Source organism: Excalfactoria chinensis, chromosome 12 (genome assembly GCF_039878825.1).
Source record: "Excalfactoria chinensis isolate bCotChi1 chromosome 12, bCotChi1.hap2, whole genome shotgun sequence".
Classification (NCBI taxonomy): domain Eukaryota; kingdom Metazoa; phylum Chordata; class Aves; order Galliformes; family Phasianidae; genus Excalfactoria; species Excalfactoria chinensis.
Genome location: NC_092836.1, coordinates 8,522,510 through 8,535,465, shown reverse-complemented (window position 1 = coordinate 8,535,465; position 12,956 = coordinate 8,522,510). Strand labels below are relative to the sequence as shown.

The window sequence follows — 12,956 nt, the reverse complement described above, 5'->3', positions numbered from 1 at the left end:
CCGGGGCGCCCTGCCGCCCCAAGCACTCCGTGTTCACCCCGTGTTCCCCCCCGTCACCCGCTGCGTCCCGTTGCCCGGTGCCCGCGTCCCGGTGCCGGTGGGGCGGACTGCAAGTCCCGGCAAGCCGCGGGCGGGCGGCGCGGCCAATGGCTCTCGAGGGGCGGCGCGGCCCGGCTCTGCCTCCGCCGCCGCCCGGTGCCGCGGCGCAGAGAGCCCCGGAGCGGCCGCGCGGCGCCGGCCCCGCAGCCCGGCTCTGAGCCGCCCGCCCGGCCCGGCCCGCCCCGCCGCGCCCCGCCGCCCTCAATGAGGTTCTTCCGACTCACCTTCAAGTGCTTCGTGGATTGCTTCTGAGCTCCCCCCGGGCACGGAGCCGCCCCCGAGCCGCCCCCGGTCCCCGGCCCCCCGCGCCATGCCCCCCGTCCCCGCCGACACGGCCGCCCCGCAGCCTCCCGCCGCCCCGAGCCGCGACGCCGCCGCCCCGACGGGCTCCGGTAAGCGCGGGGCTGAACCGGGCCGGGGAGGGATGCGGTGCGCGTTGGGGGGGGGGGGGCGGTTGGGGGGGGGAGGGCTGCCCACGGCCACGCGCGACCGCGGCGCGCCCCCTCCCGTCCCGCCGCGGGGTGAGTCACCGCTCTGCATTGTGACGTCACGCGGCGGGCTGACATCTGACGTCACGCCCCCACGCGCGGAGCGAGGGGCGCGGGGTGCGGGGGGGGATCGCGCGGGGACACCCCTCCCCCCCCCCCCCGCGCGGTCCCCCTTTCTCCCCACCCGTGAGCGCTGGTGACGGCGGCGCGGCGCCCCCCCCCGCCCCCCCTTCCCGTCCCTGTCCCGGCAGAGGGCACCGAGCCCCCCGCGGCGGGAGAGGAGCGGACGGTGACGGCGCCGCTGGTGGGGGCCCCCGGCCCCCCCAAAACGGCCGCCCCGGAGCGGGAGACGTGGACCCGGCAGATGGACTTCATCATGTCCTGCGTGGGCTTCGCCGTGGGGCTGGGCAACGTGTGGCGCTTCCCCTACCTGTGCTACAAGAACGGCGGAGGTGAGCCCCGGAGCGGGGTTGGGGGGTGGAGGGCTGCCCCTGGGGCTCGTGGGGTGGGGGTCCGCCACCTGCCCGCCCTGACCTACATCGGCGCGCGGCGAGGGGGAGTGCGCAGAGTGCTGCTCGCCATTCGCTGCGCCCGGCGGGCGGCGCGGGGGGGACCGGCGAGGGGGGGACGGCACGGCTGAGCCATACCCTGAGTGTCTGCGTCCCCCCGCCAGGCGTCTTCCTCATCCCCTATCTGCTCATCGTCTTCGTGGGCGGCATCCCCGTCTTCTTCCTGGAGGTGGCCCTGGGGCAGTTCATGAAGCAGGGGGGCATCGCGGCATGGAATATCGCTCCGCTCTTCAAAGGTACTCACCGTCCTCCCCCCCTGCTCCGTGCCCTGTGCGGGGCCCCCAAGGCTCCCAGTCCACGCCCCGTGTCCCGCAGCCAAGGATGGCGGCTCCCTGCCCTGCCCTGCAGCTCCCCGTTACCGTCCCCGAGAACCACGAGTCCCTGCTGTGCCCACGGCCAACCCCGTGCTGTCCCCTTGCCCGTCGTCCCACATCCACACATCCCATCCCCGCCATCATTGCACTTCCTCTCCTCCTGGATCACCGTGGGTGTGCAGACCCCCCGTGCCAACCCTGCCGCTGCTGTTCCAGGTCTGGGCTTGGCCTCCATGGTGATCGTCTTCTTCTGTAACTCCTACTACATCATGATCCTGGTGTGGGGGCTCTTCTACCTGGTGCACTCGCTGACCGACACGCTGCCCTGGGCCACCTGCGGCCACGCGTGGAACACAGAGCGGTGCGCGGAGTTTTTCCACCTGGAGCTGTGCCGCAACGCCAGTGCCAACGCCAGCGCCGCCGTCACCGCCCTCAACGTCAGCTGCGTCGACATGGCCGACAAGCGCTCGCCTGTCATCGAGTTCTGGGAGTGAGTGCGGGGACAAGCGGGGGTGGAAGGGACGGGGATGTGCGGGTGCTCAGTGCCACCCCGCTGCGCAGGAACAAAGTGCTGCGGCTGTCGGGGGACCTGAGCGAGCCGGGGGAGATGAACTGGCAGATGATCCTGTGCCTGGTCACCACCTGGATCATCGTCTACTTCTGCATCTGGAAGGGCGTCAAGTCAACCGGGAAGGTAACGCGGTCCCACGTCTGTACGGGAGGTGCCACCCCTGCTTCGGGACATCCAAACCCCGGCCCTGATGGGGACACACGTGGCACGGGGCGTCCTGCTCCCCATAGCACCTCCTGCCCCATAGCACCTCCTGCCCCATAGCACCTCCTGCCCCATAGTATCTCCTGCCCCACGGGTTCTGACCAGCTCTCCATCCGCAGATCGTCTACTTCACAGCACTGTTCCCCTACGTGGTCCTCATCCTGCTGCTGGTGCACGGTGTGACGCTGCCCGGTGCGCTGGGCGGCATCGTTTACTACCTGAAACCTGACTGGTCCAAGCTGGCTGAGGCGCAGGTGAGGGCAAGGGGGGCAGTGAGGCCACGGAGAGGGACAAGGGACACCCAGTGCCCCTAAAGCCCCAGCGCCGTCCCCGTGCCCCAGGTCTGGATCGACGCCGGCACTCAGATCTTCTTCTCTTACGCCATCGGGTTGGGCGCGCTGACGGCGCTGGGCAGCTACAACCGCTTCCACAACAACTGCTACAGGTAGGGCTGCACCGCCAACGGGACCCCGCAGAGCCCCCACAGCTCCTGCAGCAGCCCATAACCCGCTGTGCCTGCAGGGACGCCTACATCCTGGCCGTCATCAACAGCTCCACCAGCTTCTTCGCCGGCTTCGTCGTGTTCTCCGTGCTGGGCTTCATGGCCTCAGAGCAGGGTGTGGATATCTCCAAAGTGGCCGAATCGGGTGAGTGGTGCGTGCTGTGGGTCCCATGTGTCCTACAGGGGTTGGCACCGCTCACCCTACTGTCCTGCAGGCCCCGGGTTGGCCTTCATCGCCTACCCCAAAGCCGTGACACTGATGCCCCTGTCCCCGCTGTGGGCCACGCTCTTCTTCTTCATGCTCCTGGTGCTGGGGCTGGACAGCCAGGTACGGCAGCGGGGACGGGGACGGGGATGGGACCCTGTGCCCCTGCTGACCCCTCTGTGTGCTGCAGTTTGTCGGCGTGGAGGGTTTCATCACTGGCATCCTGGACCTGTTCCCCCAGCCGGGGGCTGGATCACTGCGCCGTGAGGTCACCGCCGCGCTCTGCTGCCTCGTCTGCTGCCTCATCGACCTCTCCATGGTGACACAGGTGGGGATGCGCAGGGACACGGACCAGGGCCGGGCTGTGCCTTCCCGTGGTGTGGGGCTGGAGCTTCCATGGCTGTGTGGGGTGCCTGTGCCATCTGGGGTGTCTGTGCCATTGGAGTGCCCGTGGCATTGGGCTGTCTGTGCCATTTAGAGGATCCATGCCGGTTGGGGGGTCTGTGCCATTTGGGAAGTTTGTGCTACTGGAAGTGCCCATAGCACTGGGGGTTCCCCGTGCCATTTGGAATACCAGTGCCATTTGGGGTCCTCGTGCCATTTGGGGTCCCTGTGCCATTTGAGATACCAGTGCCATTTGGGGTCCCCGTGCCATTTGGGTGCCCATGGAGCAGCGCAGCCCGGTGAATGCAGTGCTGTCCCGCAGGGCGGCATGTACGTGTTCCAGCTGTTCGACAACTACTCGGCCAGCGGGATCACGCTGCTGTGGCAGGCCTTCTGGGAGTGTGTGGTCATCGCCTGGGTGTACGGTGAGGCTGTGGGGACGGGGAGGGATGCAGGGCTGGGCACCCGTGGGACCCCGCTGACGTCCCCGTCCCCGCAGGCGCTGACCGCTTCATGGACGACGTGGCCCGCATGATCGGCTACCGGCCGCTGCCCCTCATGAAGTGGTGCTGGGCCGTGGTGACGCCGCTGGTCTGCGTGGTGAGCGGGGACGCGGTCGCGCGTGGGTCGGGGGGCGCTCGGGCGCCCTCGCGTGGCCGTGTGCGCGCTGCCCCGGCCGGCGCTCCGCGGGCTCCGGGCTCCCCCCAGCGGCGGCTGCGGGCACGGCGGTGGGTGGGGGGAGGGACGCTCGTGCGGGAGGACACGCGTGGGGACGGCCGTGGGAGCTCGCTGCCGCTCCGCACAGGGCATCTTCTTGTTCCACGTGGTGAACTACAAACCGCTGACGTACAACAAGACCTACGTGTACCCGTGGTGGGGCGATGCCATCGGCTGGGTCCTGGCTCTCTCCTCCATGCTCTGCATCCCCTGCACTGTCATCTACAAGCTCCTGCGCTGCAAAGGCACCTTGCGCGAGGTGAGGCTTCACCGGGCCACCCTCGTCCCTGTCCCCATCCACATCTGAATCCATTCCCTGTCCCGTCTGGCATTTCCATCCCGTCACCTCACGTTGATGGCTCAGTCCCATCCTGAGCTGAATCCCATCCTCATCCCTGCTGCCTTCTCCCCATCTCATCCCTGTCCCCATCACTGTCCCACTCAAAGCCAACCTTATCCACATCTCACCCTGCTTCTATGGTTGTCTGTTCAGATCCCATCCTTGTCCCCATCCCTGTCTCTCTCTCAGTGCCATCTCAGTCTCCATCCCCGCCCTGTGCGCTGCTGCCCTACCCCTCTCTCAGTCCCATTTCAATCCCTTCCCCAGCCCAATCCAAATCCTATCCCTACCTTATGCCGATCCAAACGCCATCTCTGTCCCCATCCCAATCCAAACCCCATCCCCACCCACATGCCCTGTTCCGTGCCACGTCCCCAATGCTGACCCCATGTCCCCGCAGCGCTGGCAGCTGCTGACCACGCCAATCTGGGGCCACCACCACCTGGAGTACCTGACACCCGAGGCCGAAGCCAAGCTGCTGGCCCCAGAGCCCCCCAAGGAGAAGACAACGCTCTTCGAGACTGTGATCTGAGCGTGGGGAGGGTCGCGCTGCTCCCGCCCGCCATAGCAATAATGCCAGCACCGCCTCCCACCCACGCAGCCCCACTCCTGGGCTCCCCCCCCCGCCGCGCTGCCCCGGCCTCGATGCAGGGAGCAGGGGGTGGTGGGAACCGCTCGGGGACACGGGGACGGGGCGGCCACGGGGGTCCCCAGCGCTGGGAGGGGGATGTAGGACGTGGGGTGTGGGTGGTGGGAGGGGGGTAAGTGAGTAGGACAGCCCCTCCCTGGCCTCCGTCCCTGTGCCCCGCTGCCCCCCAGCCCGGCCGCCCCGGCCGGTGGCACCTCGCTCACTAACCGCTTCTGTAGCGTTTGTCTGGTGTAACCCCAACCGCCCCGACATCTGGCAATAAACTGGGAGACCCTGGCACACCCCGGCTTGGGATGGTGGCACCGGGTTGGGAGGAACTGGGTGTGGTGGGGGACTGAGGGGCCACCTCCCATTGCAGGGGCAGCTGCTGCCCTGTGCTCACTTGGCCATGGGAGGGTTGTGGGGTTGAGAGTTGCACAAGCCCATGTTTGTTGTGGGGTTGGGGGTGTCAGCGGTGTCAGCTGCCCCAGGAAGTCTGTGGGCATCCTGCCCAGCAGTGAGGTCAGGGATGTCCCCATCATGAGAGACAAGGAGGGAGCAGTGGCACCGCCTGCCCAGGCCATCGCTGCATCATGCCTTGTCACAGCACCACGCCATGTCATACGGCTCTGTTGTAACACCCTGTGCCGTGCCGTGGTGGGGGCTATGCTGTGCTGTGCCGTGCCAGGTGGCCGTGCTGTGCCAAATGGCCGTGCTGTGCTGTGCTGTGCTGTGCTGTGCTGTGCTGTGCCAGGGGCTGCACCGAGTCCCAGTGGGACTGGGGCGCAGTGGGGTCTCATCCTGGGACACTGGTTGGTCCCACCGCTGCACCCTCTCACCCCACCGCGGTGATCCAGCCTTTCCGGCCCCACTGCCATCTCACACCGTAATTAGTGCAGGCAGGGCGGAAGCACCCCTACTAATTGCCGGTGACTCGTTAGCGCTGGAGCGCCATGTGCTTGGGGTGCGGCAGGACTATCCGGCAGGGCTGGTCTGCGGGCATCCCGCTGCGCCGTGCGGGTCCGCGGGGCCGTGGCGGATCCCTCATGTCACAGCATGTCACGGCCCTGCGATAAAAGCGGCGGCTGCGGGGCGGCGTTGGGGCACGGCGACACAGCCGGGGAGAGCAGAGGCAGCGGGACGGGGCAGGGAGGGCAGCCGGGGAGAGGAGGTGCCGGGGAGAGGAGGTGCCGGGCCGACGGCCGCACGGCGCCATGAACAAGATCACGGTGTACGAGCGTGCCGACTTCGAGGGGCTGAGCCGCGAGTTCACCTGCGACGTGCCCGACCTGCACGAGCTGGATTTTGGCGACTGCATCGCCTCGCTGAAGGTGGTGGGGCAGCCCTGGATCGCCTACACCCAGCCCAAGTACGAGGGCGAGCCGCACGTCTTCGAGGAGGGTGAGTACGAGGCCGTGGAGCGGCCCAACAGCTTCTCTGCGCTGCGCCTGGTGCACCACGACCTGCTGGACCCGCAGATCACCCTCTACGAGCGGCCCCACCTGCAGGGCGCCTGTAAGGTGGTCAGCGAGGAGACCAACTTGGCGTACGGGTACTTCAACGACCGCGTGGCCTCGCACGTGGTGCAGCGCGGGGTCTGGCTGCTCTACCAGCACCCCAACCGCGGCGGCTGGCACTGCTTGGCCTGGCCCGGGGAGCGCGTGGACGACTACGGGGCGCAGCTGCGCTTCCAGTCCCGGCTGTCCCACCTGCGTCCGCTGCAGCCCGGCCGCCCCACGGTCACCGCGCAGCTCCTGTGGGACCAGAAGCGCGTCGAGGAGGAGCGGGAGGTGCTGGTGGACGAGATCGTGGGGGTGAACGAGACCGAATCGGAGCAGGCGCTGGCGGCCGGCAGCACCCGGGAGTACAGCACCACGCTGTGGCAGAGCTTCCGCTTCAGCAACGCCACCAGCCTGCGGGCCGGGCTCTCCTTCACGCTGGCCGTGGAGGCCAGCAACGTCTTCACGGTGCAGAAGGGCCGCAGCGAGTCGAGCACGAGGCGGGAGCGCAGCGAGGTGGCTCTGCCCGCCAAGGTCCCGCCGCGCACGCAGCTCACCGTCCACGTGCTGCGCAAGGAGGTGACGCTGTCGGTGCCCGTCCTGCTCACCATCACGCAGAACGAGGCGGTGCGCACCGAGATGGGGGAGTACCGCAGCGTGTCGGGCACCAACGTCTGCGCCAGGTTCAGCATGAAGCCGCTGCCTGCGGCGGGCACCGGGACGGAGCAGCAGACGGAGACTGCGGCGGGTGCACGGCAGGAATGCGGCGTGCAGATGGGACAGGGGGCGGCCATCGGGACGGAGCCGGGGGACAACTTGTGTGCACCGGGTGCTGAGAGCGGGTCGCCGTGCCAATAAAGCCCCTTCTGAACTGCGGCGCTGGCGGTGGTGGTGTGGGTGAGGGGGGGTGTCCTGGGGTGCCACAGCCTGAGCAGCTGGGGCAGCTGCAATGGATGGGTGTGGGCACAGAGTCAGCTGGAGGGTGCAGGGGTAAGGGAGGGGACGTGGGAAGGGACACGGGTGGCTGCGGGAACTTAAGGGGAGGTACAGGGGGATGGGGTGGCCTGGGAACACAACGAAGGGGGACATGGGTGGCTGTGAGGACATAAGAGGGATGCAAGGAAGACAGATGCGGCTGCGAGGACACAATGTGGGGGACACCCCTGCCCGGGTGGCCGCCTGAGGCACAAGGTGGACATGCGGGGCTGCAGCACCGCTTCCCCTCCGACGACAAAAGAGACGGAGCTCCGTCCTCAGGGGTCCGCCCGCCACCGCCCCCCGCCAGCCCCCCGGCTCCGCCCCGGACCTGCCCCCCACGTGTCCGCCGCGGGCAGCGGTCCCTTTAAATGATGCAACCGTCCTTCCGTCTGGCAACGCCTCCCTGAGCTCCGATTCGCGGAGCTTGCGAGGATCTCCCTCACTCCATTGGCCGAAGCGAGCTGCGCTCTCCCCTGATTGGCTCACCGAGGAGGGCGGTGCGGCGAGAGGCTCCGCCCCCGCAGGCGGGCAGGGGCAGCATGGCGGCGATGGCGGCGGCGGAGGAGGCGGAGGTGCTGAATCTGTTCACCGGCATCGGGCTGAGCGAGGCCAAGGCCCGCGAGACGCTGCGCAACGCCGCGCTGAGCGCGCAGCTCCGCCAGGCCGTGCTGCAGGCCCGCGCCGCGCTGGGCTCCGACCTGGATAAAGGCACCGGCGCTCTGCTGTACAACGCGGCCGCCCGGCTCCGCGACCCGGACCGCTTGGCCTTCGTGGTGGGGTACATCGGGCGGAGGGAGATCCGCACCGACCAGCAGCTGGGCGGTACGGAACGGCCTGGGGCGGGGGGGGGGGGGGGGGGGGAGAGGGACCCGGTGCCTGGGGGCCGGCGCTGAGCGCTCCGTGTCGCAGCCGCCCTGCAGTACCTCCGCGGTCACCCGCTGGAACCGCTGGAACCGGCGGACTTTGAGCGGGCGTGCGGCGTGGGGGTGCGAGTCAGCCCCGAGCAGATCGAGGAGGCGGTGAGTGGGGCCGTGGGGGGCGCGGGGCGGGGGGGAGGGAACAGGGGGGTCGGGTGTGTGCTTCCCGATGAGCCCACCGGGTCCGCAGGTGGAGGCCGTGGTCAGCCGGCACCGGGAGGAGCTGCTGGCGGAGCGGTACCGCTTCAACACGGGGCTGCTGATGGGTGAGTGCGGGGCTGGGGGAGCGAGTCGGGCCTGGGGGGCTTCTCGAAGCTCCCCGGGCCGCATCCCACGCTTCGTGCCCCAACAGCGGAGGCGCGGAGCCGGCTGCAGTGGGCGGATGGGAAGAGCATCAAGAACGAGGTGGATCTGCAGGTGGGTGCTGGGCACTGCGGCACGATGCGCCCTGGGCCGCCCCGGGCCTGGGACACCCCGTCAGACCTCCTTCATCCCACACAGGTGCTGCATTTGCTGGGACCAAAGACAGAAGCTGATCTGGAAAAGAAACCAAAGGTGATGCAAAGGGGCCGCGTGGTTGTTCCTGAGCAGCCGCAGCTGCCATTGCAGGACAGTGCTATTGCTGGGGTGGGTATGGCTGGAGGGAGCTGTGTGCGCAGTGGTCGCTCAGGCTGCTGTGTTTGTCCCTGCAGGCTGCCAAGGCCCGCCCGGGCTTGGTGGAGAAGCAGAAGGCACCCGTGGTGGAGAATGGTGAGTGGCCCCCTGGGAGCTTCCCCAGCCCTTTGATCCCAGCAGCCCTCGGGCTGTGGTCAGGCATCGCCACACTCGGTGCGAGCACAGGCTGTCCTCTGTCCCAGCGGGCAGTGCTGGCTCAGCCTTGTCTCTCCCCACAGGTGAGGTGGGCACAGAGACAAAGTCGCTGCTGGAGCAGCTGCGAGGAGAAGCTCTGAAATTCCACAAGCCAGGTGAGCGCAAGGAGGTACTGCCTGCAGGCTGCCAGGCTTGGCACTGTGCTGCACCACTGACCGCACTGTTCCCACAGGAGAGAACTACAAGACGGAGGGCTACGTGGTGACACCCAACACCATGGCTCTGCTGAAGCAGCACCTGGCGGTCACGGGTGGGCAGGTGAGGTCGAGTCTCTGAGTACGGCGACTCCCTTGAGGGTGCCATTGCTGCGTAAGGCTGCCTGCAGAGGCACAGGGCATGGGTCAGTGTCAGTACCTTCTCTTTTCCCCCATGCAGGTGCGGACACGGTTCCCTCCGGAGCCCAACGGCATCCTGCACATCGGCCATGCCAAGGCAATCAACTTCAACTTTGGTTATGCCAAGGTGAGCACTGCCAAGCCCTACAGCCTGCTCCCCACGTCCTCTGTCTGTGTCCAGGTCCTGTGGGGAGCAGCTTCTTACTTTCCTCACTTCCCCAGGCCAATGGGGGTATCTGCTTCCTGCGCTATGACGACACCAACCCTGAGAAGGAGGAGGAGAAGTACTTCACGGCCATCCGGGAGATGGTGGAGTGGCTTGGTAAGGCTTGTAGTGGGGAGGGCAGGATGCTGCATGCAGCTCCTGCTGCCAAGCCCTAGTGATGGCTCAAACCTATCCTGTCCCCCCCAGGATACCAGCCCTATGCTGTGACCCACGCCTCAGACTACTTTGACCAGCTCTACACCTGGGCTCTGGAGCTCATCCGCAGGTGAGTGTGATGCAGTGGTGCCCAGGGATGGCTGCTCCTTGTCCAGGGGTGGGCTGCTTATGTCCACTTGGCCATGTGTCCCCCCTGCAGGGGACAGGCCTATGTCTGCCATCAGAAGGTTGAGGAGATCAAGGGTCACAACCCACCACCATCACCGTGGCGGGACCGGCCCGTGGAGGAGTCACTGGTGCTCTTTGAGGTACTCTCAGCCAGGGACTGTGTGCCCATGGGGTGCGGGGCCCAGCTGATGGCCTTTGCTTGCCTTGCAGGACATGCGAAAGGGGAAGTTTGGGGAGGGGGAGGCCACACTGCGGATGAAGCTGGTGATGGAGGATGGGAAGATGGACCCCATTGCCTACCGCGTCAAATTCACTCCGCACCACCGCACTGGGGACAAGTGGTATGGAGAGCCCACAGCATCCCACAGGATGTGCCAGGGATGGGTCTGTGTGTGCGTGGGGTAGGAGGGTCTTGGGAGAAGAACGGGGAGGCTGGGGCAGAGTTCACATGTACCCCTGTAGGTGCATCTACCCGACGTATGACTATACGCACTGCCTCTGCGACTCCATCGAGCACATCACCCACTCCCTCTGCACCAAGGAGTTCCAGGCCAGGTGAGTTCCGTGCACAGCCCCGGGCAGGGGTCACCATGTCCTTGTGGCTGAACCAGGCTGTGCTTCCTTGCAGGCGCTCCTCCTACTTCTGGCTGTGCAACGCGCTGGATGTGTACTGCCCTGTGCAGTGGGAATACGGCCGCCTCAACCTGCTTTACACCGTTGTCTCCAAGAGGAAGATCATCCGCCTGGTGGAGACTGGGGCTGTGCGGTAGGGATGGACCAGCAGATGGCGTGGCTGTCGCTCAGGGTATGCTGGGTTGTCACAGCAGTGTTTTCTCAGGGACTGGGATGACCCGCGGCTCTTCACACTGACAGCCCTGCGTCGGCGAGGCTTCCCTCCTGAGGCCATCAATAACTTCTGTGCACGGGTAGGCACCAAGGGATGGAGCATGTGGACGTGTCCCCCTAGCCAGCAGGGCGACAGCAGTGCATTCCATCCCACAGGTTGGTGTGACAGTGGCCCAGACGACGATGGAACCGCACTTGCTAGAGGCGTGTGTGAGGGACGTACTGAATGAGCAGGCCCCCCGCGCCATGGCCGTGCTGGAGCCCCTCAAGGTCACCATCACCAACTTCCCGGCCCCCCAGGTGAGGCTGCTGTTGGCTGGGCTGGGTGCAGAGGTCCTGGGACAGCGTTCACCCCCTCCCGTCCACCAGGCAATCGACGTCCTCGTGCCCAACTTTCCTGCTGATGAGAGCCGGGGCTTCCACAAAGTGCCCTTCCAGTCTGTCGTCTACATCGAGGAGACTGACTTCAAGGAGGTGAGTTGGGTTCAGTGCCACTGAGCATGGCAGCAGAGCAGGGAGACGGACACAGTCATGGGGATTGAGCTGGAGGGGGGATCGGTGCTGCACCCCGTCCTGCAGCAGTGCATCCTCTCGCAGGAGGCGGACAGGGGCTACAAGCGCCTGGCCCTCGGGCAGCCAGTGGGGCTGCGGCACACCGGCTACGTCATCGCCGTGCAGAACGTCATCAAGGTGCGTGGCCCTGGGCGGGGGGGCTGTGGGCTGGAGCTGCCCCCTGATGGCTTCTCTTCCCCCACCTCAGGATGCCCACGGGCGTGTCACGGAGCTGGAGGTGACCTGCACCAAGTCGGATGCAGCAGAGAAGCCCAAAGCCTTCATCCACTGGGTGTCAGAGCCGCGGGTGTGCGAAGTGCGGCTGTATGAGCGGCTGTGAGTAGCGGGGCAGCACGGCAGTGGTGTCACCTGGCTGCCGTCACCCCACTGCGGGGTGCTGCTGCCCCACAGCCCCTTTGGCTGAGTCTCATTGCAGGTTTTTGCACAAAAATCCCGAGGACCCTTCGGAGGTGCCGGGTGGATTCCTGAGTGACCTCAACCCCGTGAGTGCCAGCAGTGATTTGCTGCAGCTCTCCCGTCCTCAGCACTGGCACAGAGAGGGGCTGAAGGTGCTGACAGTGCTGCTTTCCCCCCTCCCCAGGACTCCCTGCGTGTGGTGGACAATGCCCTGGTTGACAGCTCTGTCCTCGGGGCGCAGCCCTTTGATAAGTTCCAGTTTGAGCGTTTGGGATACTTCTCAGTGGATCCTGACAGCACTGACAGCAAGGTGAGCCCTAGGCTGAGGGGAAGCACATCGCCCCCCCTTGAGGCTGCAGTGCTCTGAGCCCTGCCTCTGCCTGTACACAGCTGGTGTTCAACCGGACTGTGACGCTGAAGGAGGACCCCGGCAAAGCCTGAGCCCTGCTGCCACGCCACTGCCTGTGTGTCCCCACCCAGGGGGAAGGCTCCTGGGGGGGGGCAGGATGGAACCCGCCTCACACCTCACCAAGAGCCGCAGCTGCCTTAGCACAGCCCCACGGGGCCGTGCCGGTGTCACCTCAATAAAGTGGAGCATCGCAGCCTGGTCCGTGTGTTCAGCCCTGGGGTCAATGGGAGCGGGGGGGCGGGGACACGCACGCCGTGGGGCGGGTGGTGCTGCGGCACGGTGTGCAGCTGCGTGGGAATACGGACTGCAGCGCTGACAGGAGGTGCGCGCCGGGGATGTGTACAAACAGCGGCTGCCATCCCGCGTTAAGGTGGATTCGAGTGGGGCGAGCCCTGCCCGGCCCTGGGCTGGAGGTGCCCGGAGTGCCCCCGCGGTCCCGGTTCGTCCTCTCGCATCTCTCTATCCCCAGACCCGTCGGGGCTGGCCGTGGGGTGTGGGAGTCTCCGCCCGTCCCCGTGGGCCACCTTAAGCAGCCGTGGGGCCGCACCGCGCACACGGCGCG

The 12,956-nt window shown here is 67.0% G+C and overlaps 3 protein-coding genes across 3 annotated transcripts; all 3 read left to right on the top strand.

Moving 5' to 3' along the window:
• Nucleotides 1-291: 291 nt before the first annotated feature.
• SLC6A8 (solute carrier family 6 member 8) lies at nucleotides 292-5,320 on the top strand. The gene is made up of 14 exons (XM_072347488.1): nucleotides 292-491; nucleotides 839-1,039; nucleotides 1,261-1,392; nucleotides 1,687-1,960; nucleotides 2,032-2,164; nucleotides 2,365-2,499; nucleotides 2,587-2,690; nucleotides 2,768-2,892; nucleotides 2,963-3,075; nucleotides 3,143-3,280; nucleotides 3,659-3,761; nucleotides 3,836-3,936; nucleotides 4,142-4,312; nucleotides 4,794-5,320. The coding sequence occupies exons 1-14, from the start codon at nucleotides 410-412 to the stop codon at nucleotides 4,923-4,925; spliced, it is 1,944 nt and encodes a 647-aa protein (XP_072203589.1). The 5' UTR covers nucleotides 292-409; the 3' UTR covers nucleotides 4,926-5,320.
• A 915-nt stretch (nucleotides 5,321-6,235) lies between these two features.
• On the top strand, nucleotides 6,236-7,378 carry LOC140257894 (epidermal differentiation-specific protein-like). The gene has a single exon (XM_072347583.1). It carries the CDS (start codon nucleotides 6,236-6,238, stop codon nucleotides 7,376-7,378), a length of 1,143 nt encoding a protein of 380 aa, XP_072203684.1.
• Nucleotides 7,379-8,014: 636 nt separating this feature from the next.
• Nucleotides 8,015-12,595, top strand: QARS1 (glutaminyl-tRNA synthetase 1). The gene is made up of 23 exons (XM_072347151.1): nucleotides 8,015-8,320; nucleotides 8,408-8,517; nucleotides 8,606-8,681; nucleotides 8,768-8,832; nucleotides 8,917-8,970; nucleotides 9,108-9,165; nucleotides 9,309-9,380; nucleotides 9,458-9,543; nucleotides 9,661-9,747; nucleotides 9,843-9,942; nucleotides 10,033-10,111; nucleotides 10,202-10,310; nucleotides 10,381-10,511; nucleotides 10,633-10,725; nucleotides 10,799-10,936; nucleotides 11,009-11,096; nucleotides 11,173-11,316; nucleotides 11,386-11,490; nucleotides 11,614-11,706; nucleotides 11,777-11,904; nucleotides 12,005-12,071; nucleotides 12,170-12,295; nucleotides 12,376-12,595. The coding sequence occupies exons 1-23, from the start codon at nucleotides 8,038-8,040 to the stop codon at nucleotides 12,424-12,426; spliced, it is 2,343 nt and encodes a 780-aa protein (XP_072203252.1). The 5' UTR covers nucleotides 8,015-8,037; the 3' UTR covers nucleotides 12,427-12,595.
• Nucleotides 12,596-12,956: the final 361 nt, after the last annotated feature.